Source organism: Mytilus trossulus, chromosome 4 (assembly GCF_036588685.1).
Source record: "Mytilus trossulus isolate FHL-02 chromosome 4, PNRI_Mtr1.1.1.hap1, whole genome shotgun sequence".
In the NCBI taxonomy this organism is placed as follows: Eukaryota; Metazoa; Mollusca; class Bivalvia; order Mytilida; family Mytilidae; genus Mytilus; species Mytilus trossulus.
Genome location: NC_086376.1, coordinates 37771193 through 37798844, shown reverse-complemented (window position 1 = coordinate 37798844; position 27652 = coordinate 37771193). Strand labels below are relative to the sequence as shown.

The 27652-nt window shown below is 31.6% G+C and overlaps 1 protein-coding gene across 9 annotated transcripts; it reads left to right on the top strand.

Annotated features, from left to right (window-relative positions):
- LOC134715247 (mucin-2-like) lies at positions 1-26655 on the top strand. 9 transcript variants are annotated; one of them, XM_063577304.1, is made up of 22 exons: positions 1-175; positions 2585-2695; positions 2974-3108; positions 3883-3933; positions 5487-5597; positions 6924-7073; positions 7731-7790; positions 8862-8885; positions 10756-11028; positions 13072-13104; positions 14266-14292; positions 14768-15178; positions 16922-16963; positions 17626-17730; positions 18041-18088; positions 19092-19121; positions 19521-19697; positions 20599-20646; positions 21790-21855; positions 22066-22182; positions 25120-25251; positions 26526-26655. In XM_063577304.1, the coding sequence occupies exons 1-22, from the start codon at positions 76-78 to the stop codon at positions 26597-26599; spliced, it is 2325 nt and encodes a 774-aa protein (XP_063433374.1). In that variant the 5' UTR covers positions 1-75; the 3' UTR covers positions 26600-26655. The 9 variants fall into 9 exon arrangements, with proteins under 9 accessions (XP_063433374.1, XP_063433380.1, XP_063433377.1 ...); XM_063577310.1 differs by lacking the exon at positions 19521-19697; XM_063577307.1 differs by lacking the exon at positions 20599-20646.
- Positions 26656-27652: the final 997 nt, after the last annotated feature.

Sequence of the window (27652 nt, the reverse complement as noted above, 5' to 3'; positions counted from 1 at the left end):
TCTTTAAATTCCAAGTTTAAAATGTAGTCATTATCTCGTCAGTCCTTCTCTTGGCTCAGCATCGGACAGTACACCATGTGGACCTCCTTATTATTTTTGTCTCTGGCCTTTACTCAAATCTATGGCCAAGGATTTCAATTATTTTTTGGAACAACACAATCTGCAACAAAAACTGGTAAGCCACTATAGTTCATGTTTTTTTTTCTTTCGTTTGAAATGAGTCATTCTTTTCTGTATTCAATTTCAGAAATATGCAAGTATGATATATACGTACACATAACAGATTTGCACAACGCTATTTAATGCGAAATCAGTATTGCAGATATATGACATTTCTATGTACAATGCCCTTTCGTGCGAAGTCAGGAAAACAGCACTGTATGATATAATGATAGTGCCTTTATATTTTTATTACAGTATTCCAAAATTTAAGTATTTGTAGGGAGAACAAAAGAGGCGAATTGGATACACATCGATCGCACAGGCAAAATTCACTAGCATATATTTCACGTGAATTTAGATTTGTGAAACTCACATAGAATCAGTTCATGTGAGTTTCACGTGAATCTCATGTGAAACTCACGTGAAATGTACGTTTCGTTCGAGGACCTCCGACTTATGTAAAAATCTGCAGATTAAATCTATGGTTTCTTATAACTTGTGTTACTGTGATGTCATAATAATAAAATACTCGTTATTAAATTTATGTGTACCTTATAGTTTGCTTGTATATGCACGAAAGGGCATTGTGCATATAAATGTCATATATCGGCAATACTGATTTCGCGTGAAAAGGCATTGTACATAGAAATGTCATATATACAAGCAATATTTTCGGAGGGTAATTAATATATTAAACAAATATTTCGACACATTGAAAATTGAAAACTATTCTTTAACATAAAGAAATATTAATAAAATTGGTATGTAATGTTGATATATGTGCTGTCTACAGTCAAATCATAGCTGCTTGATAATTGTTGAATTCTGTTCGAAATCAGAACACTTATGAAAGTTACAATGCTGCACAGTGGGATAGAGTGCAAATAATGGTCAACATATCTCTCCCCATATGATTTCCACAAAACTTTTTTTTTACGCAAATACGATATCGCCAATTTCAATTGATAAAGAGGACCTGTTGGTAACCTTTTGCTGTTTTTTTTTCTATGGTTGGGTTGTTGTCTCTTTGACACATTCCCCATTTCCATTCTCAATTTTATTTTATAATTTATTGGCAACCCGAACTATTCGAATTGTTTCCGCAATGGCTTATCATTGTGTTCAAGAAATGAGTTTTTGACATTTTTACTCTTTGAGTATGTTTGTTTTGTTCATACATCGTTGACAATGTAATGGAATTTGATGCGACTGTCATACAAGTGAGAGGTTTAGCTAGCTATAAAACCAGGTTCAATCCACCATTTTCTACATTAGAAAATGCCTGTACCAAGTCAGGAATATGACAGTTGTTATCCATTCGTTTGATGTGTTTGGACTTTTGATTTTGCCTTTTAATTTTTTATTTTCCTTTTTGAATTTTCCTCGGAGTTCAGTATTTTTGTGTTTTTACTTTTTTCCATCGATGATTTAGTTCTGTACATGTTTGGAGAAAGCAAAATTTTTCATTGTCGCCAAAATTGAAATAAAACGAAACATTTGACAATAGGGAAAACAGAAGGTCTCGTTTTCAATAGGTGATCTAACGATACTTGTATCAAAGGTCACGTACCAATTGGTCTTAGGGGTCGCAAAGTAAAATGTACATATGCGATGCCATCAATATTTGATTGATAAAAAATATGGACTATGAATTCGACCCATCACATTATGTTGTTGGTCCTAACAGCCATTTATGAAAAACAGAAACCCCTCATGCCCTTTTTAACCCTAGCATGCATGAAATGTTTGCCACTGAAAGTTAGGCAACTAACAATTCATTGCTTTTAAAGAAATGTTCTGTATGTGACCTGTTTCAAGATGATTATATCGCGTGGTGTTTTAAATTCTTAAAACCATTTAGATTTATAACTACAATTTGTATTTTATTATCAAAAGGTCCTCAATTTAGGTGTCATTTTAATTATTTTTTTTATGAATACTTAGACGTGTAAAAACACATTTATCCTTTCTTTCAATTCCAGATATTGTTTGACTATATGAATTGAACAAAATAGTGTTACAATACTTCATTTCTACTGAACAATCATGTTGGTCATATCGAAACCGATGTTAGTTTTAAGTTCCATAACCTCGAACTAGTTCTTTTAGCTATCATAAAATCATTACTGTAATATAAACATATTATGAATATAAAACTGAACAGATCAAGTTTGACTGCAAGCGTCTTATTGGTACTATGTTTAACGCAGTGAATATGTCTCGAAGTTTGAAAAATACTCAATAATTCATTTTAAGAATTGTCAAGATCAAGTTCACCGTTTCATATAAAAATTAACGCAATCCGTCCTTGACACAAGTTACAAATGTTTTTTTGTATGCGGAGGTGCGTTTCGTTATAAACCTTGTGTTATTTTGTTCTTTCCAACTTTGATTTAACAATACGTCTTTAATTCTATTTCAGAATGCAAAGACAAATTACCAAATTGTTTTGCATTTAAAAAAGAGTCTTGTCTAGCACCATATGAAAAATGGGCTCAAGATTACTGTCCAAACTATTGTGGATTCTGCGTAGGTGAGTTGATTATTATAGAAACAAACAAAAACATAAACAATGTAACCAGATACACAATATACTGTTGTGGAAATCGAAGTTGATTGATGTCGAAAGCATTTATTCTCGAGACAGATAGTTCTTAAGAAATCGATGAGAATGTACTGTTGTTACTTAAAATCAATTGGTATTGCTAACAAACGTGCCGCAAACTTTCGGCTATGGTTATAAAAAAAGTACCGCATGATAACGAGAACGCGAGTTTTTGTTATAGTGACATTCATGTTCGTTTTATGAAGGTCCACCAACCCCAGCACCTGCCTGTGAAGACACCAAAACGGACTGCCAATCTTACCAAAAAAGTGTGTGCACTGACGACGCATACAGACAATGGTCCTATGATAATTGTCGGTACTACTGCCGACTATGTACACGTAAGTTATAATATACAAGTAATTCAAAACAATAGATTTTTTAAAACTTGTAGTAATTAAAGTTATACAAGCACAACTCTAATATTGTTTATAATCTTAGAGCAAACATGATTATTTTATATAAAAAAAAATAAACATAAATACTTATCAACTACTTTGAGAAAAATAATTGTCAACCAAAAGAGTGACATGCAAACAAAACAATGAAAGAGAAACATATATATTTTATGCTTGTAAAAAGATTTGCAATTTCTCATGAAGGCATTTTGTTAAGACAAAAGTCGAACAATAGTACCACACAATTTTAGCAGCATGTTTTATGATGATAATTATGAATAAATAGCCTTCGTATACATACTGTCATACTAATTTACCATGAGTGTTTATGTTAACGCAATTTTCTTCAGATATATAAATAAAAAATGCATTTTAAAAGCATGCAAAGGGGAACGTTAAACACGTTTGTGAAAATCAAAACACAGCTTATTTTTATAGTAAGATAAAATAGCATAGTCAAATAATTGTCTTTTGAAAACTTCTGTTTCTATGCACTTTAAAATTGATAATTTTCGAATGTTCTCAACATGCTTATCAATTTATATTTCGAGATAAAATACTCTACAAAAAGTGTGTATGACCTATAATGGTTTACTTTGTTAAATTGTTATTTGGATGGAGAGTTGTCTCATTGGCACTCATACCACATCTTCCTATATCTATGTAAAATATAATTCACCACTATCGTATTCATAAATATGTTTATACTTTTTTCAGCGGCCCAGCTTGCAATGAAAGACAGTCAAGTAACAACTTTACCGCCAGCATGTAAGTATATACATAACACAACAAAAATTAAAATAGTCATATTGTATGCAATATGCAATTAAATTTCTGTTTTACAATGAATATACTTTTATTTATCTACACTAAGCTTTCAGTACAACTAAATGACGACAGAGACAATTTTCCCTGTCACATGTAAGAAGCTTTCCTTGTCACATGTAAAAAGCTTTCCCTGTCACATATAAGAAGCTTTCCCTGTCACATGTAAGAAGCTGTACTTTTTATAACTTAAAACTGTGGTCGCACGAAAAAAAAATGAAGGATAAGTTAACATCCATCAATCAATAAAATATCTGAATGTGTAAACATTAATTTACTCACTAGAATAATATTTGTGTATTTTGAATGCTTCAGCTACAGCTAGGGTTGTATTTATTACTAGTTTAGCTGTACCGAGTTCGGAATATGTCAGTTGATTCAAATAGTTCGTTTCTATGTATTATGTTAACTTGTGTTTTTGTTGCACATCGGTTTTCCTGTTGTTCCTGTTGCTTTCCTCTTATAGTTGATGTGTTTCCCTCGGTTTTAGTTTGTAACCCGGATTTGTTTTCTCTCAATCAATTTATGACTTTTGAACAACTGTATAATTATGTTGCCTATATTTGGCTCATATTCTGTTCCCGATACCAAATTTTGCTTCAATACAAATTTCGTTCTAACTTAGAATAAATATACACATAACTCATTATAAAGTATTATTCAAAATTATTACATTACTGAAAAAAAAATAGAATTTATATAAAAATAATCACCGGAACAAAACAATGAAGAGAGTTGTCTCATTGGATCATACGTCATCTTCTTATATAAAAAAAATACTAAATGTGATGGCGTTTCCTTTCTATAATAGAATCATATTCAAAACAGTGTGGTCCTGGCCATTGATTGACGACCTAAATTATCCAATTGACTGGGACAGATAAGATGAACGTTTGTCGGTAACAATTACTGCTCACTATGTACTTGTTAAAGACACTGAATCTGTGGGGTCACCAAAGGTTGTCAACACCTAAATAAAGCAATTCGAAAAAAGAATCCGGAATAATACGATGTGTTGATTTATATCAATAATATAAATCAAAACATAAAGGTTATTCCTGAATAATTTTTCGAATTATTTTATTATTAAAGGCGTTAAGAACCTTTGGTGACCCCACAGTTTAAATTCTATAATAAGTAAGAAGTGAGCAATGGTCGTTACAGAAAAACGTTCACCTAATCTGTCCCAGTCAATGGGATAATTTAGTTCGTCAATCAATGGCCAGGACCACACTGTTTTGAATATGATTCTAAACTATTGTTACGTTAAACAAATTCCCAGATAACTAAATATAGTCTGATCAGTATTGTGTTATGTTACAGAAAGAACAATATGTAAAGACACCGACATAAGCTCAATAAAGAAAAGAAAGATCCACATTATTAAGAAACCAGTAACAGCTTGGCTTAATGTCATAAGAAACGTAACGAAAAAGATAATGTGGCTGTGTAAGCATGTCTTATAAAATATATAACGCTTCACTTTTATTTTTCAGTATGCGTTGATAAACTTGATGACTGTAAACTGTATGGTAAATCCTCTTGTACTGGAGAATACAGCAGCTGGGCTAAGGAGAACTGTAGACGTTATTGTGGATTCTGCGTCGGTGAGTGTACACAAAATAACAATAGTATTATCACGAACACTTTTCTGATATGCAAGTTTTAATAACTTATACGAAGCGTTGAGGAGGTCGATGAGCATGCGCATATTTTCACCCGAAATTTCCAGAATTTTCTGGTTTGGTAAATCGGCTGTTCAACTTCATACTTAGAATGATCTAGAAAGGGACAAAGTTCATACAAATCCGTCAGATTACTTGAACTGAAATTAAGCTAAAACGTCTGTTTACAAACAAACAACCCTACCACAAATAGTTTTATTTCATAAAGATACAAACAATGCTTATAGTATTTTTCTTTTATAAAATTCTTTTGAATGAACTACAGTATAGCTTGCTCATATAGTGACATATCTTAAGATACCTTCTGACAATGTTCGATGTTTGACAACAGTTAATATTATTAATTCGTATATTTTAACAAATTTGATTCGTTTAGGGATAGTCACATGTTAAACTAAAATTTTCGAAGGTAGAGAGAAAACGGCGGATAGCAAAAAGCATATTGCACAGAGCATATTGCACGGTTATTTTTAGAATATCTAAAAAACTATTTACTTTGTGTGACGTCATGTAATGAATTTCATGATATCGTTAAACGTTTTGAAACAAATGATATCTGTGATCGATTATTTGACTAAATTTTTTTTCAAATACTTAAGATGTCAAATAAACAAACAAAAGAATTAAATAACAACTAATATGTTGTTATTGTCAAGGAGACAATATGATGTATAAAATTCAAAATCAAATGACGATTTTGATACAAATATACATAATGGTCTGAAATTAATAATATAACAAATATAGTCTTTGTATTTGGTCAATACAGGATATATCGACCCAAAGAAGTATATCGACCTCGGACTTCGTCCTCAGTTAATATACTTTTTTCAGGTCAATATATCCTTGTATCGACCTCATACAAAGGCTATATTTGTATACTATCACATAACTAGTTCGTAGATCCACATCGACAGTTTTTGTTTATAAAACGTATCTTATCGATTAATTAATTTGTATTTCAATATCAAGTGAAATATCTTGTTTTGTGTCATTGATAAAAAAAAATTGAACACATTCCTTCGTAGTAGGTTGTACTATTGAATTATCTAGATAACTTTATCAAATGAATTACGGAAATCAACGAATGAGCAAAAGGGATTAAATTTCTGTTGTAGAATAAGTGTAAAGATACAGTGCAATACAAATATAGCGTCAAAAGTTAACAGTATGGCTATTGATTGTATTTACTGTTTATGAATTAAAAACTGACATATAAGTATAACATTTTTTATGTATATCTTAAAGGTCTTCCTACACCTGCACCACCATGTAGAGATGTTATACCTAATTGTAATCGGTACCAAAAAGATACATGTACAAGCATGAAGTACAAAGGATGGGCGGAGGAAAACTGTAATAAATATTGTGGTTTCTGCTCTGACGGAAGTAGTAGTGGTAAGCAGACGATTATCAGCCATCTACAATTTATGTATCGAAACTAGTTTTTTTTACGCAAATTATTTTTAAATACGTAAAACTTTGAAACTATAGGCAATTTGTTTATCCAAGAAAACTTTCAAGATAGTTATTTCTTTTGACGTAACGGTCTATTTTGTATATTGGTATACACCACCACTTGTTATTTTGTATATATTATGGTCCATCTTATTTTTGTATTCTATCTGGTTGATTTATGCTTTGTTTTGCTTTTTGTTTGTAAACACTGTGTTGTTGACTTCACTGTTGTCCATGCGTGTTATAATGTACTGCGCAGCTTATTAATTTAAATGTTATATATATCGTCCTATAAGGTAAGCTACTATAGTAATACTTAAGCAAAACAAGCTTGTTCTTCTCGCTCGCGAATCTCCAAATAATAAAAAAGTGATGATTTTTATTTATTAGGATAGGGGTCAGGAAATTTGCTAACCATGTGTTCGAGCCTCAAAATTGCGATCTTTATTACACCTTGAAAGACATTACAATTTTTTAAAAGATACAGCATGCAAAATTATCAATTCAAAATATTATTGGAAATATTCGACTTCATTAATGTTTTAAATATAGTAAGAACATTGTGAATCGTAACTCAACATTCTAATGCCACTGTAGGTAATCAGCCATCTGTAACTTCTGCTCCAACATTTGCACCACCTTTTCCACAAGGTTCAGGTAATTAACTATCGCTTCAGGTACGTTTTTAGGTTCCATTTATTCTTCTCGTCACATTTTTTGATGAGCCGGGAAATTGGTGAGTATGGTAAAATTGTTTCCATCCAATCACATATAGGAGGAAAAAGAATATAAATCTATTATATGCGTCCAACTGCTTTTAAATTTGTTTTTTGTTTAGATTTCAATTAATAATAATGATACATTTTAAAAACATAAAAAAATAAAACCACAAACATTCACCTTATCCCATAATATATGCAAAATGTTAACAAAAAAACTTTGTATAAGATAGGGTTTCAATTTGCTTAAACTGAATTGGACTCGTAGTGACCTCTCTTTTTCTAGGCAACAATTACCGGTATAAAATTCCTTGTTCCCTGTAATGTTTTTTGAAGTTAATACACAGTGATTACAACATTTTACTATATATTTGTGTGAAGTTGTTACTATATTTTATTCCGAATCTTGACAAGGGATTTTGGGTGTATGGAATCTCCCTGTTAGTGTTCTATTTTGGCCACTGATGGGGAATATGAATCATTATCGCTTTTGAAGCTCAAATATTAAAGTTATATTATACTGGAGTGTTTTGCTTTCAATGCTTATTTCCAATTTCATCCTCCTTCCTTCATATTGGATATGGGCCTCGGTTTAGATAACAAATCAAATCGCAGGATAAACCTGGATATTTCATTCCAGTATAATATAGTGATTGCAACATTCAACTACTAGTATTTATTTGTATGTATTCGTCAACCAATCGGTTTAGCTGCTCAAGATTGTTAGGTGTGTTGATAAACTATTTTATTTAAAATCATTAATTTTTTGGAAAAAAAAACAGATGCTAAAATGAGTTACATGTAACAATACTGACGAAACATATTAATTTCATACATTTTTGAGAATAGTAAACTTTGTTAAAAAAAGATGTTTTCGTAATAGAAATTGCCTACCGAATCATATTGTAAGAATTATTTTGATTTCGGGGGTAGCTTTTTCAGTTTCACAAGTTATATTTAAATAATTGTTGTCATTTATATTTTAATGTTTATTCTATTTTATTTGTAGGAACAATGGCTCCTCCTTTCCCTGGTAAATAATTTATCCTGCATTATATGTAAACATTATATCATTAAAATAAAAATAAAATATATGTTTCTCCTTGTCATTTTCATTCATCTTGCATCCCATTGTAAAGTCACATATTCATCAATATAATTTAGCACTTCATTTAGGGTTTATGTAATAAATTGTTGTTTATTCAATCTAAAGCTGTTTCCCTTCATGATTTAGTGCCTATGAAGAAACAGTCAATTGATAACTTATATTTCGTTCGATTTCAATATCATGTTTTATATAGAGCCTCAGATTACTAAATCATTATAGAAAATTTTATAACAGCTAGAAAATTGATATAATTGAGTGTTTTGATCTTACGAAACTTTGTATCATGATATTTTGACAAAAGGCCTAAAACGATGATTCTCAGCGCTAATATTTTTAATGGGTTAATGATATTAACAATTATAAATTCTTTATGTGAAGAGGATTAACACAGTTAGCTCATAGGCCTCATGTATCCATATATGTTGACGTCATAAATGCTGGACAATTATCATATCTTTGAGAATAAATGTTCGCCAACATATGACCGACTAGATGATTGTTCTTTTGTTTCCAGTAACGAACAAAAGAAACCATACCTTAAACTTTGACTACGCATCTATTGTGAATTAAGAAAATAATTCCTTCATGTCATGCTCTATGCTCATTTTAACATGGGTAGGCATTATATTTGTCGATATTTTACACTGAGCGTTAGCGAGGTGTAAAATGTGGTCAAATATAATGCCTACCCATGTTAAAATGAGCATAGAGCATGACATGAAGGAATTATTTCGATTCTAATATGACAAATACAATATATTTATAGATCGAAGCGTACAAAAATACCGTAAGAATGTTTAGCTGTTCTTGTGTCCTCCCCTAGGAGTCTGTATATTACATTTCATAATTGATAAGTTTAAAAACTACGAGCAGGGCAAATATATGTTGTTTGATAAAAATATATAATAAAAGTTAATTTTAGCTGCTTAAATGTAAATATTTAAAAGGATAACGATAGAAATAACGTTAATATAAACAGTAAGTCCGTGCGCATGTGTCAAACACATTGTTTTGTGCTCATTAGAACACGGCTTTGTTAACAAAGCGTAATAAGGACGTCATATTAGAATTTGTAACAGTTCTCCCTTTTCATAACCACTATGGTAATTTCATTGATCATTTATAATAGCAATTGATAGAACGTCCAGTTGTGGGCACAGCTTCTGTAATACTAAATACTACAATATAGCTCCCCTGTCATTTTTCAAATACCTATCATCATACGCTTTATTCATGTAATGTATCTTGCTTGTACGTATCTAATGAAAATAATACACTGTCTATGTGTGCTTTTTGTGTTTAGATCAATATTGGTTTAGCCTTATTTTATTGATTGCTTTCAAACCTATTAGAAATTCATAATTCTAATCATTTTGTCTTACGTTTATCCTCATGTTATTTTATAGTTCAAATCAAATGTAAAAGATGAAGATTTAGAGTTAAAGTGTATGAGACAATATCTCTAAAATTAAAAGTTTACAATATGACAATTATCAATGAACATTAATTCATAACTAACTTATCTATATGTCTAAACACTATTGATGAATAGAAAAATGACAGTAGTACATTAACATATTAATTCGCTATTTAACCTGTATTCAAACATAAAACATTACAATGTTTTAATATTCTAAATTACTGCTTTTCAACGATAAAGTGTAACAAAAATAAAAATAAATCAAATAGAATACCTTAAAGGTATATGTTACTTATTCGATATTTGTGAATAGGAATAATATGTCTCCAAGTAAAAAAATGCATGTCTCGAAAATATATTTTGATTTTAATATAGGTGGAAAACGAAACCTTGGAGCTGGATCCAGTGCATCGGAAGGAAATAATGTATTCTTTGGAACAGACAAACCTAAAGCCACTCCAAAACCTACACAACCACCAACTACTACAACTGAAGCCCCAACAACAACAACGACCCCTCAACCAACTACCACTACTCCTCAACCAACAACTACTACAGAGGCTCCAACAACACCCGAACCAAAACCTAAAGACAATGCTCTATCAATAGGATCAAGTGCTGGAGGACAAAAACAACCAAATGTTATTGGTAATATGCATTTATTATTTATTACAAGGCATTTGTATAGCGCATTATATAGCACTACAATTACTATAAGCGCTTAACATGTTTGAACAAATATACTCAAGTTCGTACAAACACGAAACTATTACCAATGTAAAAATTAGACCAAAATATGTTTAAAAGCACACATTAAATCAACTATAAAAAGATAAGACTCTAAAAACTTCATCAACTTGGTTAAAAATTGCAATACTTGTTGTCTTAACTAAATATTTCTAAAATTGCTGAATGCTACAACTGTATTTAAAAATAAGTTACTAAAATACATCGGCTGATGGAAAAAAATTAATAATGTATTTATGTATTTACATTTTTATTTGTAAGTAGTAAACTACCCATAATGCATATACAAAAAAGTTATATGCCTTTTTCTGTGCTATTATATTTCAAATTTGCTAAAACCAGAATGTGTTTCATCCATTTTACAATTGAAACTACGTCAAACTGAAAATGTGGTTAAATACTACATTCATATATGATCATTTTGTTATACTATTATTATAATTGAAGGCTATTTAGCTGTGGTCGTACATGAGAATGAACAACTTTAAATACATCTCGCTAGCGAACAGTTTTTAAGGTTTCTTTCTCTCTGTGTTTAGCTGTTTTGTTTTCTATCCTAGTCTAGGCGTCTGTTTTTATCGGTGCTATATCGTCGGTTTCTATCTGTGCTTTGTCGCTTGGAATCCGTTGTTTTCTGTATATTTTACGACAGAAAAAAACCAATGTCGGCACAATATGTCTAGCTTCTTATCGCTCACAGGCAACAAAAACTTTGAAAATTGATATAATTGAGTGTTTTGATCTTACGAAACTTTGTATCATGATATTTTGACAAAAGGCCTAAAACGATGATTCTCAGCGCTAATATTTTTAATGGGTTAATGATATTAACAATTATAAATTCTTTATGTGAAGAGGATTAACACAGTTAGCTCATAGGCCTCATGTATCCATATATGTTGACGTCATAAATGCTGGACAATTATCATATCTTTGAGAATAAATGTTCGCCAACATATGACCGACTAGATGATTGTTCTTTTGTTTCCAGTAACGAACAAAAGAAACCATACCTTAAACTTTGACTACGCATCTATTGTGAATTAAGAAATAATTCCTTCATGTCATGCTCTATGCTCATTTTAACATGGGTAGGCATTATATTTGTCGATATTTTACACTGAGCGTTAGCGAGGTGTAAAATGTGGTCAAATATAATGCCTACCCATGTTAAAATGAGCATAGAGCATGACATGAAGGAATTATTTCGATTCTAATATGACAAATACAATATATTTATAGATCGAAGCGTACAAAAATACCGTAAGAATGTTTAGCTGTTCTTGTGTCCTCCCCTAGGAGTCTGTATATTACATTTCATAATTGATAAGTTTAAAAACTACGAGCAGGGCAAATATATGTTGTTTGATAAAAATATATAATAAAAGTTAATTTTAGCTGCTTAAATGTAAATATTTAAAAGGATAACGATAGAAATAACGTTAATATAAACAGTAAGTCCGTGCGCATGTGTCAAACATATTGTTTTGTGCTCATTAGAACACGGCTTTGTTAACAAAGCGTAATAAGGACGTCATATTAGAATTTGTAACAGTTCTCCCTTTTCATAACCACTATGGTCATTTCATTGATCATTTATAATAGCAATTGATAGAACGTCCAGTTGTGGGCACAGCTTCTGTAATACTAAATTTTACAATATAGTGCTTTGTCGCTTGGAATCCGTTGTTTTCTGTATATTTTACGACAGAAAAAAACCAATGTCGGCACAATATGTCTAGCTTCTTATCGCTCACAGGCAACAAAAACTTTGAAAGAACATTTAAATATCTACCATCGACAGACAAATATTGAAAAAAAAGATAGACTCAAAGATAACAACAAAAACAATCACATGTACGAACCAGAAGGGTTTGAATTTGTTATCTCAGCACTTTTAGAAATTCATTTTTGCGACATTAAATGTGTTTCTTTTGTTTGTAGATTTTGGAAACAATAGCGAACTGACCACAACAGGTAAAATATAGTTAAGCTGTGTTTGTCTTTATGATTGCTTTCCATTATAAAATAAAGAGCAACTTCTGAAATAAATGTATATTGTATATACTCGTTTGATGCATTGTCATAGAAGAAACAATTACATGGATTTTAATTCTGATTCTTATGAAAATAATGACAAACATCAAGGATACAAGAATATTAAGTTTCTTCAAAACTTACCTGCCAAATATAAACACTTACTCCGATGTGCTATTGTAGATGTTAATAAAGTAAATACAATGGTTATAATTGAAGTCCGTTGGATCATATATATCCTACAATTCTCCTGCTAAAACAAAGAAAAATGTGTTCGCTAGTACATCATGGATTAAATTATTAAAAAAAAATGCCTCGTATATGGTGAATGAAATAAGTAAAAACAGACCCACAGTCGTAGGCCATAAAAAAAGTGAAATAACAAAAATACCGAACTCCGGGGAAATTTTGACGAATGGATAAAAACTGTCATATACCTGACTTGATGCAGACATGTTCTAATTTAGAAAATGACGGATTTAATTTGGTTTTATAGCTATATAAAAAAAAAGATGTGGTATGATTGCCAATGAGGCAACTATCCACAAAAGACCTATTATCTTTGTCAGGATAGTGGCTAATCATTTCTATACTCTGTAATTTGCACCATTTTTTTCTATATTTGTTTGTCTTTTATTCTATATTCTGTTAACCCTATCAAAAAAAGTCATGCGATGATTAATGTAGGAAATTCGAGAACATGATTAGACCAGAAAGAACTTACCATTAACCTTCAATCAGAAAAAGTTAAACAACAAGCAAAAGACATAAATGTACAATGAACTGTAAAAGGTTAACCAAATGTGAATAAATGAAGTAGAACTAACAAAATGAGTAATTAAAGACGAACAAGAAAGATGACAACAAGAGGATTTCGTCGCTTCAAGAATCTAATGAATTATTAGTAATGCGCTCATAAGCACTCATCACAACTATGGGTTGGCTTACAACGCAACACACATTAAGAATTCGACCAATAATGTAACACAATTTTTTATGCTGTGGCACTAACAATGAACTTCTATATATTTTGCATCTAAAACTTTAACTCTGTATGAATAATATATCGCTAAACTTTGGATCATATATTTTTTCTTTTAGCAACAACCCCACCACCTGATAACCAAAGTAAGATACACTTATTATCGCAATTTTGTTGTAATTGTTTTAGACATTTCGATAAAAAACAGGATCCTTAGAAAACGTCTATTCAACAAACCTAGTAATATGAAAAAAAGAAAGAAAATTAAACTAAGTTAGATACAGTTTTCGATCATAGAAAAAACATATTAATGTTCTTTAATATGCATGATGTCGGTGTTTTGTTAATATTTTTTGTTTAATGTAGTGTTGATTTTACAGAGATATCTGAACACGTAATCCTTTTTTAATCGAGGTAGTGAATTTGTACCCATAAACGTTAAATGAAATAACACCTGAAGGTGTTTCGTCCTTTAAAGTCAAAATGTGTGTTTTAATTTGATTTCTTTAGAAACTCATTTTCTGATCTGATTTGAAGTATTCAACATTGTAAAAAAATATGAAACGTTCAAACTGATACAGTTTTGCATAATTTTATTATTCTGATAATTTTTATTTGAAGGTACTGAAGCTCCAACACAGGAACCAGTAAAAACGCAACCCCCAACAAAGGCACCAGTAAAAACGCAACCAACAACACAGGCACCAGTAAAAACGCAACCTCCAACTCAAGCACCAGTAAAAACTGAACCTCCAACTCAACCACCAACAAAGGCACCAGTAAAAACGCAACCACCTACACAGGCACCAGTAACGACACAACCCTCAACACAGGCACCAGTAAAAACACAACCTCCAACTCAACCACCAACAAAAGAAATCCCAACTCAACCTCCAACAAAGGCTCCAGTCAAAACACAACCCCCAACCAAGGCTCCAGTAAAAACACCACCTCCTACAAAGGCTCCAGTTAAAACACCACCCCCTACAAAGGCTCCAGTGACAACTCAAGCAACACCAGCAACTACACAAGGTAGGAACCTATTATTTAAAAACTCCATTCAAAATTAACTATTGTCGAATTATTGGTAACTATAAAATGAATGGTGCATCGACTGAAAACTAATCAAATACACATTTTTAATTAATTCGATCACCGAGAAAGAAACTTTCGATATAAGTCTACGTAATTATTCCCAAATTAATTTTGCAACTTCCTCAGTCAAAACTGATCTGAATATTTTTATTTTTCAGTTTTTGTTCTTTTGTTTAACGCCCTGGAACGCATACGGAAATAATTGTATTCCGAATATTGTCACGAGCGTATCAGACGGGGATTGTTCTGTTCATAGCTCATATAGCTCTTCAACCGGTTTGTCTCTAATTAATCACTGACTTCCAAATCTTCAGCTTTGAAGCTCCTGATGAAGTTAACCAAAAAAAAGCATTTCAGATGCAAAAGCTATAATTTTCTTTTTGAATTTTACGAAAAACTAAGGATTTTCTCATCCCAGACATAGATTACCTCAGCCGTATTTGGCACAACTTTTTTGACCTTTCGATCCTCAATGTTCGTCATCTTTTTACTTGTTTGGCTTTATAAATATGTTGATATGAGCGTCACTCATGAGTCTTATGTAGAAAAAACGCGCGTCGGCGTACAAAATTATAATCCTGGTACCCTTGATAACTATATACAAACAATGTGTAATTGCTCAAATTAACACGCATCCTTGGAACGGAGTGAGTCATATTTTCAATTAACCATTATCATTGTAATACGATAGCTTGGTCGTATAACAATCTACGCAAGTTAAACAAACTTTAAAGTTTTATTGTCAATGGCGGATCCAGAAATTTTCATAAAAGGGGGATCACTGACTCCACTTAGAGGGGCCCGACAGTTATGCATCAGTGATTTACTATATAATTAAACAAGTTTTCCACAACAAATGGTGCGAGCGGACCCCAGGACCCACCTGGATCCGCCTGTTAATGTCGACGCAGAGTTGTTTTTGACAAATTAAGGTCTCGTTCCTTCGAAATATATACAAAAAGAAGATGTGGTATGATTGTCAATTAAACAACTCTTGATAAGATACCAAATGACACAGAAATAAACAAATATAGTACACCGTACGGCCTTCAACAATACAAAGCAGAATACTTCATGGTCAGTGTTTGGTTCTATTAAACACCCATGCAGTTTATCAAAATCAATATTAACTTGCTGGGATAGATGATCGAGGTATGCTTTTATGTTTTCTGTGTATTTCTAAATATAGTTTTATTACTTTATAATATTGTCAAAAATGAATTATTGTTTTTGTTGCCATGAAAATGTGTATATGTTTATCAAGTCCGTATTGGTATTGTGTACACATTAGACCCATATATTCCGTCGCTGTTAAGTTTTTAAAATGAATTCTGATATTTTGATGCTTTATGTTTAAACGAAACTACAAAATTGTCAGGAAGTGATTTATTACATCAATTGAATAGTTAAAATGAATAACTGACAGATAAGATTTGACTATAAATAATAATGAAAAAAATAAAATTCTCTAATTGCAAACCCTTTTACTAAAATTTTATTTCCATTCACCCCAAACTGTTAGTATGTTTATAATTGTGGGCTGAAACAGTATTTAGTTATTACATATTTTCTCGCAACAAGTAAATGAATTGAAAACCATAATGATTATAAGAATAGATCAACATAGTTCATAGCGTCATTGTCCAAATATTTTATAAAGTATCTTTTTTTCTAACATAGCACCAACAGCTGCAGCAATAAATGCCACCGGAAACAATACTGGTAGGTATATTACATGCAAATAGAATAATATATTTAGGAAACGAGACTCTTTATGATTAACTGCGATAAATAGATTGACAAACACAAAGTAAAAATTGTCAAACGTTGCTTTAGGGATAAATTTCATATTAGCTTTTTACACATGTTACATCAAATAATCTTGTATCTCATACCAATGAAACTATATATATATACAATGTAATACGGGAGAGTCTGACCTTTTGTAATCTTTACCGAGTTAAGAATAAATCTTTTATCTCAAAATACATTATTTAGCTCCATTTTTATCTAGCTTACTACCGTTCATGTAAAATCATACTTGATACAGGAGGTGCTTTGTAATATTTCAACTTTTACTTGTTTTTAAGATAAGAATTGGGTATAATTGGTAAAAAAACATCAACTAGCCAGATGCAAATACATTTGTCTAACTATGCATACAGTTTATAAAAATTGCATTTAAAAGTAGGATATTCATTGTCATTAAACATCGTGAAAATATATGAATGAGATAGTCTTTCTTTAGTTGCCGTCCGTGAGGATTCATTGCTTAATACAGTAGCTGAAACCGTTGCCGATACATCTCTATTTAACAATGAAGCAAAGGTTATGTTCTCTAGGATTATATTTTTTGAAAGTTATATTACAAATACTCATTACAGATAGTGGTACAGGATCTCAACCAAATAATAGTAAACCACCAATGGTTGGAACCACTGCAACTCCAGTCGTCACAACTTCCGGAAGTGGAAGCGTTTCAACAACAGGTAAATATATTAATTTTGTTGAATTTACTACCAGTATTAATAGAATAAAAGGAAATGAAAAATAGTGTATATTGTCTAGATGAGATCCTTTGCATAATGCTAATCAAAAGTTCCGAAGATATTTCAATACACTTAATTCAAAATACGAACTTCCAATAAAGGCAACAGTAGTATACTGTTTCAAATTCATAAACGATAGAGAAAAAAAGGCAAATCCGGGTTACAAACTAAAACTGAGGGAAACGTATCAAATATAAGTGAACTACGACACAAAAATAGAAATAATATTTACTATGATTTAATGTTATAGGAACTGGAGCTGCTGCGGGATCAAATAATGGTACAAAGAACGGAACATGTAAGTAAATGACAATGCAATCATTAATTAAGATTAAGTTTACTTTGTTCAACCATGTTTTTGTTAGTTTAGTTTCTGTTTGGGTTTTATCAACTGTCTTCTATCTTATTTTTTGGTAGGGGTAATTTAGTAAAAGCCTGTTTCTGTTTGTATTTTATTAACAGTTTTGTTTATCCCGTTTGTTTTGGAATGCTGTTTTTAACTTTCCGCAATTAAAGTCACTTCTATTTTAATACATGTATTGTGAACTTGAAATAACATACTTTATCATTAATCTAAGATAACCCCCGGTTTTTGATGGGGTTCATGTTGCCCAGTCTTAAGTTTTCTATAGTGTTTCATGTGTACTTTTTGTTTGTTTGTCTTTTTCATATTTAGCCATGGCGTTGTCATTTTTTTTTCGTTTTATGGGTTTGACTGTTCCTCTGGTATATTTCGCCTCTCTTTTATCCTGATCTGTACTTATTCATTATACAACAAGCGTTTTTTATTAAGACTAGCTCCTTTGATGACCCTTAGTTTCCCGATTTTTGTTTGGTTCGTGTTTCTTAGTTTGATGCGTTTTGTATTGTATACAGTTGTTTGTCTTCATTTGTTATTTGCATTGCTTTTGTTATCGTCTGTTATGTTTGACTATCTCTGTGGTTTCTTTCACTTCTTTCATAATATGTCCAAATCAGTCAATTTAAAAACCAAATTTGACAGTTATTTTCCAATCATTTGATGTGTCTGTGCTTTTGAATTCACCGTTTCACAAGTGATTTTTCCTTGAAGTTCAGTATTTTTGTTACTTGTCTATTTTTTAAAAAGTTATATCAATGATTATGTCTTTAAAATCAAAGTAAATTAAGACATAGTTGTGAACCAGAAAATCATCATTTTAACAAATAATGTCTGATAATGGATATTTTAACAATTTTACATAATATGATGCCATGTAAAACGTTGATATTCTCATTCATTCCCTATGTCAAATAATGAATTAAAATACTATTAATTACAGCTGCCGGAACAGGGTCTGGTCCAGATTCAGGTCAGTAAATTGCAACAGTCTGTTAAATAAATATGTTCAGCCATTAATCTAAAGGATGTTAATGGCTAGAATGAATTAGATTACAAATAATGAACGACATAAAAAATAAATATTATGCGCCGATTTCAATAAAATAAAATCATTCATAGAAGTCAAACTATATTATAATTCATATGTTCCAGTACGTGTTTCTTTCAATTAATATAATTTAAAACAAATATCATGTCGAAATTTGTGAAAGTTAATTCTTGAAAGATAATTTATATACTTGCTTCTGGTGCACCATTATTTTTAAGCTCGGCTTCCCGTTCGCTTTATTTCTGCAACCTTTCCAATGCTTGCTTAATGTCTATTTGCTTTACGTGCTGCTTTATCCATGCATTTATCATTTGGTGCAAGGAACTACTATGAAAGTACCACCAACTCCATTAGCTTCATCAACAATGAAAGGACCCACCAAACCTCAAACAACACAAGCACCTGCTCCAACAAACCCTACGTCATCCATAGCTCCGGTCACATCAGCCCCTGTTAAGACAAATCCTCCTAAAACAAACCCTCCAGCTCCAACCAAACGTAAGTATTCATGCATATAGGTTAATTGTTCCATTGTGAAGTAGCTAACAAATAATTTGATACATAAATAAAGGAAACTTAAGGAAAAACTATGGATTATAATAAAAGATGTATTTTTGAAGAAGAAAATATATATGTACCAATGACTATCTCTCCTGACAATTAATTAATTGTTTATTATAACAAAATATACATTTATTTGAACACAAAAGAAATATTCTATAGTAATAAATACAAATGTAAACAATTTTATATTTGATATTCAAGGCTTCTTTTTATCATAGTTGTTTGGTAACATTACAAATGCCCATAAGTCTTTTTTTGTTTTTTTTGGTATTATTTTCTTTGATAAAAATATCTTATATTAAAATGAGTCGTAGGACAAAAAAGAATGGTTTCTTGTATCCTTTACTTTATAATGATTTGTAATAAATGCTAAGTAATCAATTTTACCCCATAACTTATTGCTCTTTATTATAAACACAAGATAAAAAAAAAGAGAAAATAGAAAATAACTCGGCGCATGCTGCTTTAATATGTGTATACTTCATTGTATGGATGCTTGCTAACAACTCAGGGCTAGGTGTCCAAAATTAGATACGTATGTCATTGTTCTCAACTTTTGTTTTTATTTTGTACACAATAATTTATTAGACCTTTGTACCTAGCGAAAAAAACTTTATATTTTTATTTTTAGTAATTTTAATATATAAAGGTTATTCTTACCAAATAACGAGCTCATCAAATACTGAAAACTTTTTGATTCCATTCTAAGACGTATCTTGTAAAAGGTTGAAATACCTACTCTTATTTTTATTGTCTGATTTCGGACATTTTTATTATTAGGTATAGTAAACGATAAATCTCTTCTAAGTGATAACCATACATATTTCATTCACAGCAAACACAACACCAATGCCAGGTACATTAACACCACCTACAAACACAGGTAGGGATAATAATGACGTATGCTATTGATTCTAGTGCATACACACAATAACTGTTTCTGAATTCAATTTTCAGTTTAATACGCGTAACCCGATGTTCAGCTCAAACCGTATATTGTTAAGGTTTCCTGGTGGAATTAGCAACAAAAGTTTATGTTAGACATGTGATACTCATATGAAGATAAACTTAAAATCTTTCTTTTAACTATACCGGTACCGCATCACAATTATTATTCTAAAATAATCTAAATCTCATTTAATTTGTAATGCATTTAATTCGACAAATCGCATATTTTATTGTTGCTATGTACAGAAAATTGCATGTAAATGCCTGTATGTTTGACAATTAACAAAGATTAGATTTCGGGCGTCACTGATGAGTCTTTTGTAGACGAAACGATCGTCTGGCGTATATACAAAATTGAGTCCTGGTATCTATGAGTTTATAAATAAAGACAACAGTAGTATACCGCTGTTCAAAACTCATAAATCCATGGACAATAAACAAAATCAGGGTAACAAACTAAAACCGAGGGAAACGCATTACATATAAGAGGAGAACAACGACTCAACACCGAAGCGCAACACACACAGAAACGGACCAATCAATAGACAAAAAACCACGAGAATAACAAATATAACATCAAAACCAAATACGTGAATTTGGGATAGACAAGTACCGTGCCATAAAACAAACGAATCAATACAAATAATGTCCAGATTTTTTAACATACACAAAGTCAAAGAAAGTGCTATTACATGTTAAAACAATACCTAACCCGGGTCTAGACATACGTTGCTGTGTTTTATTTATAGACATATCAGCAAACAGTGAGTAACTACTCTCTAACGACAGATTCAAATATTGTTAACACGCTACATCTCAGCATTATCAAGACGAAAATCTATGGCGAAATGATTTGCACAAGGTTTTTCGGACTGACAAACAGCCGGACGGAATGACAGGAGAGAGTTCAATATGTGTTGTGCCTGCTTTTGTGACGAATGAGAAAAAAAGCGAAGAATTAAAAAAACCATCCCAGAATGAGTTACATGTAGAGTTGTCTGCCTTTTCATAAAATAGCCTCCAGTTTACTATGTCGTATGCTTGCAATGTTTTATGCTTTGGTACAATTTGTTTGTAGTGACCTACCCAAACATCAACGTAACAGACAAGTACAGCAATACAGATGCTAACAAAACAGATACAGGTACATATTTTCTCATTGGTCATTTGTTTGAAAATCAGCAATAATATAAGCTAAAACTTTGTCACGTGTCTCTTCAATATTACATGTTATGTATAAAGCCTATGATTTAATATTTATTCGAACCCTTTGAGGATTCTTTTTTTAATACTATATTGACGACTATGAGAAATTTTATTAAATTTACATTGTGTTTGATTGGCTGTTTTTTAGAATGCAAAGATTTGATAAATTGCCGAGTATATCCTCCAGAAAAGATTTGTGTCAATGATAGCATGTACAAGCCATGGGCTAGTGTAAGATGCAGGGCATACTGTGGATACTGTATTCGTAAGTAATCGCTTTTGATCTGGAATAGCCAATAGATGATTTATTAATCATGTCCTTTTAGATTACTTTCTTACTTTTAAGTTGCAGCACATAATGAATCAGATTAGGCTCAAACAGAAGAAGAAGGTACACACAAGCGTGGCCTTAATAGCTAAAACTGAATTCGATTTCTTCAAAAGTTTGGTTTGATATTTGATATATATATATTTATAAAGTTGTTAACAAATACACGAACGTATTTAAATATGATTGGCAGAAATGTCACGTATAAAACTCGTAAGCTAGGATCGTCTTTTGGAAGATGTGTCTTAATACTTTTTGAATTTGAACAGTACGTACTCATAACTAATCATATAATGATAGTTACGTCACTAGACTGATAAACTACTATATAAGCGTTTCTTATATAAAACAAATACTTATAAAAAGGGAGCAATTTTATTTGTCTTCCGGGTAATTGAACTAGAAAACATTTTACAGACCAACTAGAAACAGTTGTGTACTACCTTGGTGCACTTGCGTATAGTAAATCAGAGTTATAACGTTTTATTTCCTGCTTTTTTCTTAAATGTCATATCCAAGAAGCGTCAATATGCACAAGAAAATATATAGTGTTTCGTTGATTTACAGCCCTTTAAGCTTAAACTTTTAAGATATGTATCAATTAAAAACGTATCCAGTAGAATTCAAAGAGCCACAGGAAAAAGATTTTCATTTACTGAAAGAGTTGCTTTTGAAATTACCATAACATTTTGTTTGGTTTAAATAACGAATGACAGTCAGAATTGTACGAAAGGTTCATTGCTGTTTGTGGATTTTTATATAAGAGAGAAATTATGTCAAAGATGATATTAAAAAACGAAATAAACTCCGTGATTTAAATGTTCGTGTTCCACTTCATACATGATGTTTTTTCTTGAAAACTCAGTCTAAATATAACGTTCATCTCATCTATTGCGACTCACTTGTAAATTTGTACACTTTGACACATTGTGCTATACTTTAAACCACACGCATCAATAGACACAAATCGATTTACGTATGAACACACAATTTGTGACGATCCTGATATTTTTGCTTAAAAATGAATAATATTTCTATTTTGAAATCAACAACACAATCTTCCTTTAGTGGCATAATTGTGTTAAATCCGAAGTTAAAGTTAAATATAAGTAAGCGTCTTTTTGTGAAAGTGAATACATGTCTTCATTTCAGAATATTTAGACAAAAATGTTCAATTTTTAATTCTCATATGTTGGGAACCGATCAAATATCGTGAATTCTTGGTGAAATGAATTAGTAGCAAAATTTCACATAACGGTTATTTCCACTTGTGTGACGCCCTATCAAATGGTGTGACGTTTTCATAGCCATACATTTTTACAAGAGACAATTTCATGCACTGATCGACTAAGCACATTCATAAAATGATAGGTTAAGATCATTCACTATTTGGAAAGTCTGCGAAATTATCATTTTTCTTCACCCAGAAGCCATGGTATTTTATCGCTTCCAATATGATCTTTCATTCATATTTAATGTTAAACTACTGTGTGCTTCTTTCCCCACTTTTAAAGCTGGAAGTGACAATATAACCTGCGACCACAACGGACAATTGATCCGACATCCTAAAGACTGTCATAAGTTTTATGAATGTGCTTATTCTATACCAAGGGAATTGACATGCCCTGCTAATCTAGCGTGGAATGACGTCATACAAACCTGTGATTTCAAAGGCAATGTTCCATTTTGTAAGCAAGTGGAATCAAATAACGACCCTTCAGTTAATACGATCAAAGATTTAACAGGTATGAGAAAGGGGCTATGCTCACTGCAATAACGCCTAACAATTATACAAAATACACGCGTGTTCATTTTGCTTTTTCAATATATCTGATGATTTTTTTAACCATTATGCCATAATTCATACATCTTATCTGTTATAACTTTGGAAGTTTTTAAACCGTTTTCTTTGAAACTTTATTTTTATCGTCATACAAAAATAGATCCCAAATAAATATTTTCTTTGCCATTTATTTAGTTAATTCATAAGTAACAAGATAACAAGGAGAGAAGAAAACTGTTAGTAAAACTAGTACTAACGTTCCAAGTTACCACGTTTGCACGGTTTTAGTTGCTCATTTCTGTCTACATCATGTGTTTAATCATTACTTGGAAATACCTAATAATAAAATATAAGTTCATCACATATCTTTATATGTATGTGTGTCAGACGAGCGCAAGGGAAAACAGAAAACAAAAACCAACAACTTAATTTCAAATTATTGCATTATTTTTTCTTGAAATGAAATTTCTAAGACAGCAAACCAACAACAAAAGACTTAAACAAAGAAACAAGCAACGTTCAACAACAATTAAACCACACTCACTCATCTAAAAGCGAGGTTCCCCGTGTCGCAACCTCAGGACTTACAACCGTTGCATTGCCTACATGTATGTTAAATCTGACGGATGAAAGTCAGTGATGGGGGGGATAACGGATTAGTGGATGTTTCTGATCTTACTATAAAAACATAATCAAATCGATAAACCGTCGGGACATGGGAACATTTCAGCTCCTTTCTATCTTTTATATTTCTTTATGGTCAAATATATAAATAATGTATGCCCCTTTCTAACAGTATAAATAAAGGCAACAGTAGTATACCGCTGTTCAAAACTCATAAATCCATGGACAAAAAACAAAATCGGGGTAACAAACTAAAACCGAGGGAAACGCATTAAATTTAAGAGGAGAACAACGACACAACACCGAAACGGACCAAGCAACAGACAAAACACCACGAGAATAACAAATATAACATCAAAACCAAATATATAAATTAGGGATAGACAAGTACCGTGCCACGTAAAAAGCTTAGCAAGTATAAAGTATAAAGCTTAGCAAAATACTGAATATTCTTTTCTACTTTACAGAGAATACCTCTCCAATGCCATGTGTAGATAAGATTTCAAACTGTAACGAATATGATGCAGATCTTTGTACAAATCCACTCTATAGATTGTTTAGAGAGGATAACTGTATGAAATTCTGTAGTTTATGTAAAGGTGAGTTTAAAGTGGTGATAGATATGACACAATGTAGTATGAGTACCAATAAGACAACTATCCATCCCATTTGTAAAAGTTAACCATTAAAGGTCAAAGCACGAACACCGAACAGCAAGTTATAAAGTGCCCAAAACATAATGTACTTTATTCCAAATAACAATCATATGTAAACAAGAAGCACATGTTGAGTTATACTTACATATATGTTTATGTGATATTTCATTCTCGAAATAATTCATAATTCGACTCACATTAAATTCACTAATAGAAAAGCATTGTTTTTTTTTATAATATGGATAAAAACCACTTGTTAATTAAGAAATAATTCATGGGGGCTTGAATATATCGTTATTTTACCACGGGTTGGCCCTTTATGACAAATATTTTACCCTGAGCGATAGCGAGGGGTAAAATATCGGCATAAAGGGACAACCCGTGGTAAAATCTAGATATATTCAAGCCCCCATGAATTATTTCGATTCTAATAGGACAAATACGGCAATTTTTTTGAATCGAAGCGCTCTAGGTGGAGGCCATTTTTTGCCGTTCCCATAAATTAACGCACTTTTAGATTGGCGTAAAAGAACAGAGCAAACAGAATAAGTGACATGCTCAAACTATTCACAAAACTTATTTATATACATTTGGATGAATTTTAATGATAACTTATATATTTGTTCTATGCATATAAAAAAATGGGTTTATACCACATTCTAGCATCGTTTGTTAACGTTTCCTTGTTGTGATGTTTTTCGGTATCAAAAGCGTGTATTTTCCCGTAAAATGCTTAAATTATAACGTCATCATTCTATGACGTCGGGTACTTCATTCATAAAAAAACATATGACGTGGGAGTACGATCGGAACAGCCAATGCAATATATTCCTATTTTACCACGGGTGTGTACTCAAAGCGTTTGAAGGACGTCATGTTAGAATAATCTAATATATATGGTGTATACTCAATACTGATTAACAAAACGCAATAATTATTTCTAGTGATTTGTTATGCATCTAATGATACATTTTGTATCATTTGTAAATTTTGCATCATTTAAATTGAGGGGTATCGGACTAGTTGCATGGCCTAGTATGCTTCCAAGAAAAAGAACAAATGTTGCGAAACCACACATAACGTCTCAAAAACAAATTATACATCAGTTTGTCTTCATTTTTTTTTTATCCTTTACCATGTCAAATGCATATGTTTATAGCAAATTATACATGTGGGAAAATAGACGCGGACGCTATATTTAACATTTTATGTTTTAGGTGGTTCTCCTACTGCACCATCAGCTGGTAAGAGAGATTATGAAAAAGAAGATGAAACTTTAGAATTTTACTAGGATCATAGCATTACGTACTCATTTTTCATATTAAAATATATTGATCTCGCTCATGATCATTTGTATGTTGTCTTTCAAATTCAGATTCAAACACATATAACAATAAAAGAACATTTACTGAACTATTTGTCATGCTGCTTAGTAATCTGTGAAGTATGTGAATGAGACAGATTCTGTCACATGTCAAATGTTAATGCCCGCGTCACACTGTCCCGATTTTTATATATGATGGACACCCGAATGCGAAAATTGTAAGTTCGTACGAAGTTGGTCCCGATCTCGTTTAAATACCAAAAAGTGACCGAAGCAGGTACGATGAATAACAAAGTCTATACGATGGTGCCGAAATTATATACGATAGTAAAAGATGGACATACGAAGGTTTACCGAAGACGGGTATTTAAGCTTCATATCTCAGCCGAAGCCTACACGATGGATCACGAAGGCTACACGATAGATTACGAAGACTACACGATGGGTTACGATGATGGCGCGATAGCCATACGATGTCTAAAAGACGTCTTGTACAGCTTACGTATGGTGTTACTCGTTAAGAATATCTTAAGCGCTATTGACTTCAAAGTTCAAGGTCACAGAGGCAGTTGTAATACAAGGCCTTATCACCCTTGTGGACACTCTAAAACCAATATGCTTCAAAAAGATTTTAACCACATTTTATATATCGTTCCTCCTTGTAATGATCTGACATTTTTTTACGTTCAAGGGCAAAGGTTAAGGTCATGCAGATGGACTTGTTTTTCAAGTCTCCTTAAAACAGCATAATACACAGGAAATTGGTTGCTCATTTTTTACCTGCTGGTTTTAAACACAATATTAAAGGTATTTCCAGTTACTGAATGTTTTGGTTGTTTTCTAAAAAAAAATGTTTATGTATCAAATATGCATATTCAATTTACCATTTCCTGCATGTGTCATATACAAATATAGTGTCCATATTTGTCCCCAATATGTTACAAACGAGGGGATGCCACGCTCGGCATTGCCTTTTTTGAACTGTAAAATGTGTGCTGTAGTCTACATAATCGCCCATAG

Coding starts and splice junctions, on each gene's coding strand:
- LOC134715247 (XM_063577301.1), top strand. CDS start 76: ATGTGGACCTCCTTATTATTTTTGTCTCTGGCCTTTACTCAAATCTAT. Junction 5,598..6,923: donor TTATTGTGGATTCTGCGTCG/GTGAGTGTACAC, acceptor TATATCTTAAAG/GTCTTCCTACACCTGCACCA. Junction 7,791..8,861: donor ACCTTTTCCACAAGGTTCAG/GTAATTAACTAT, acceptor TTTTATTTGTAG/GAACAATGGCTCCTCCTTTC.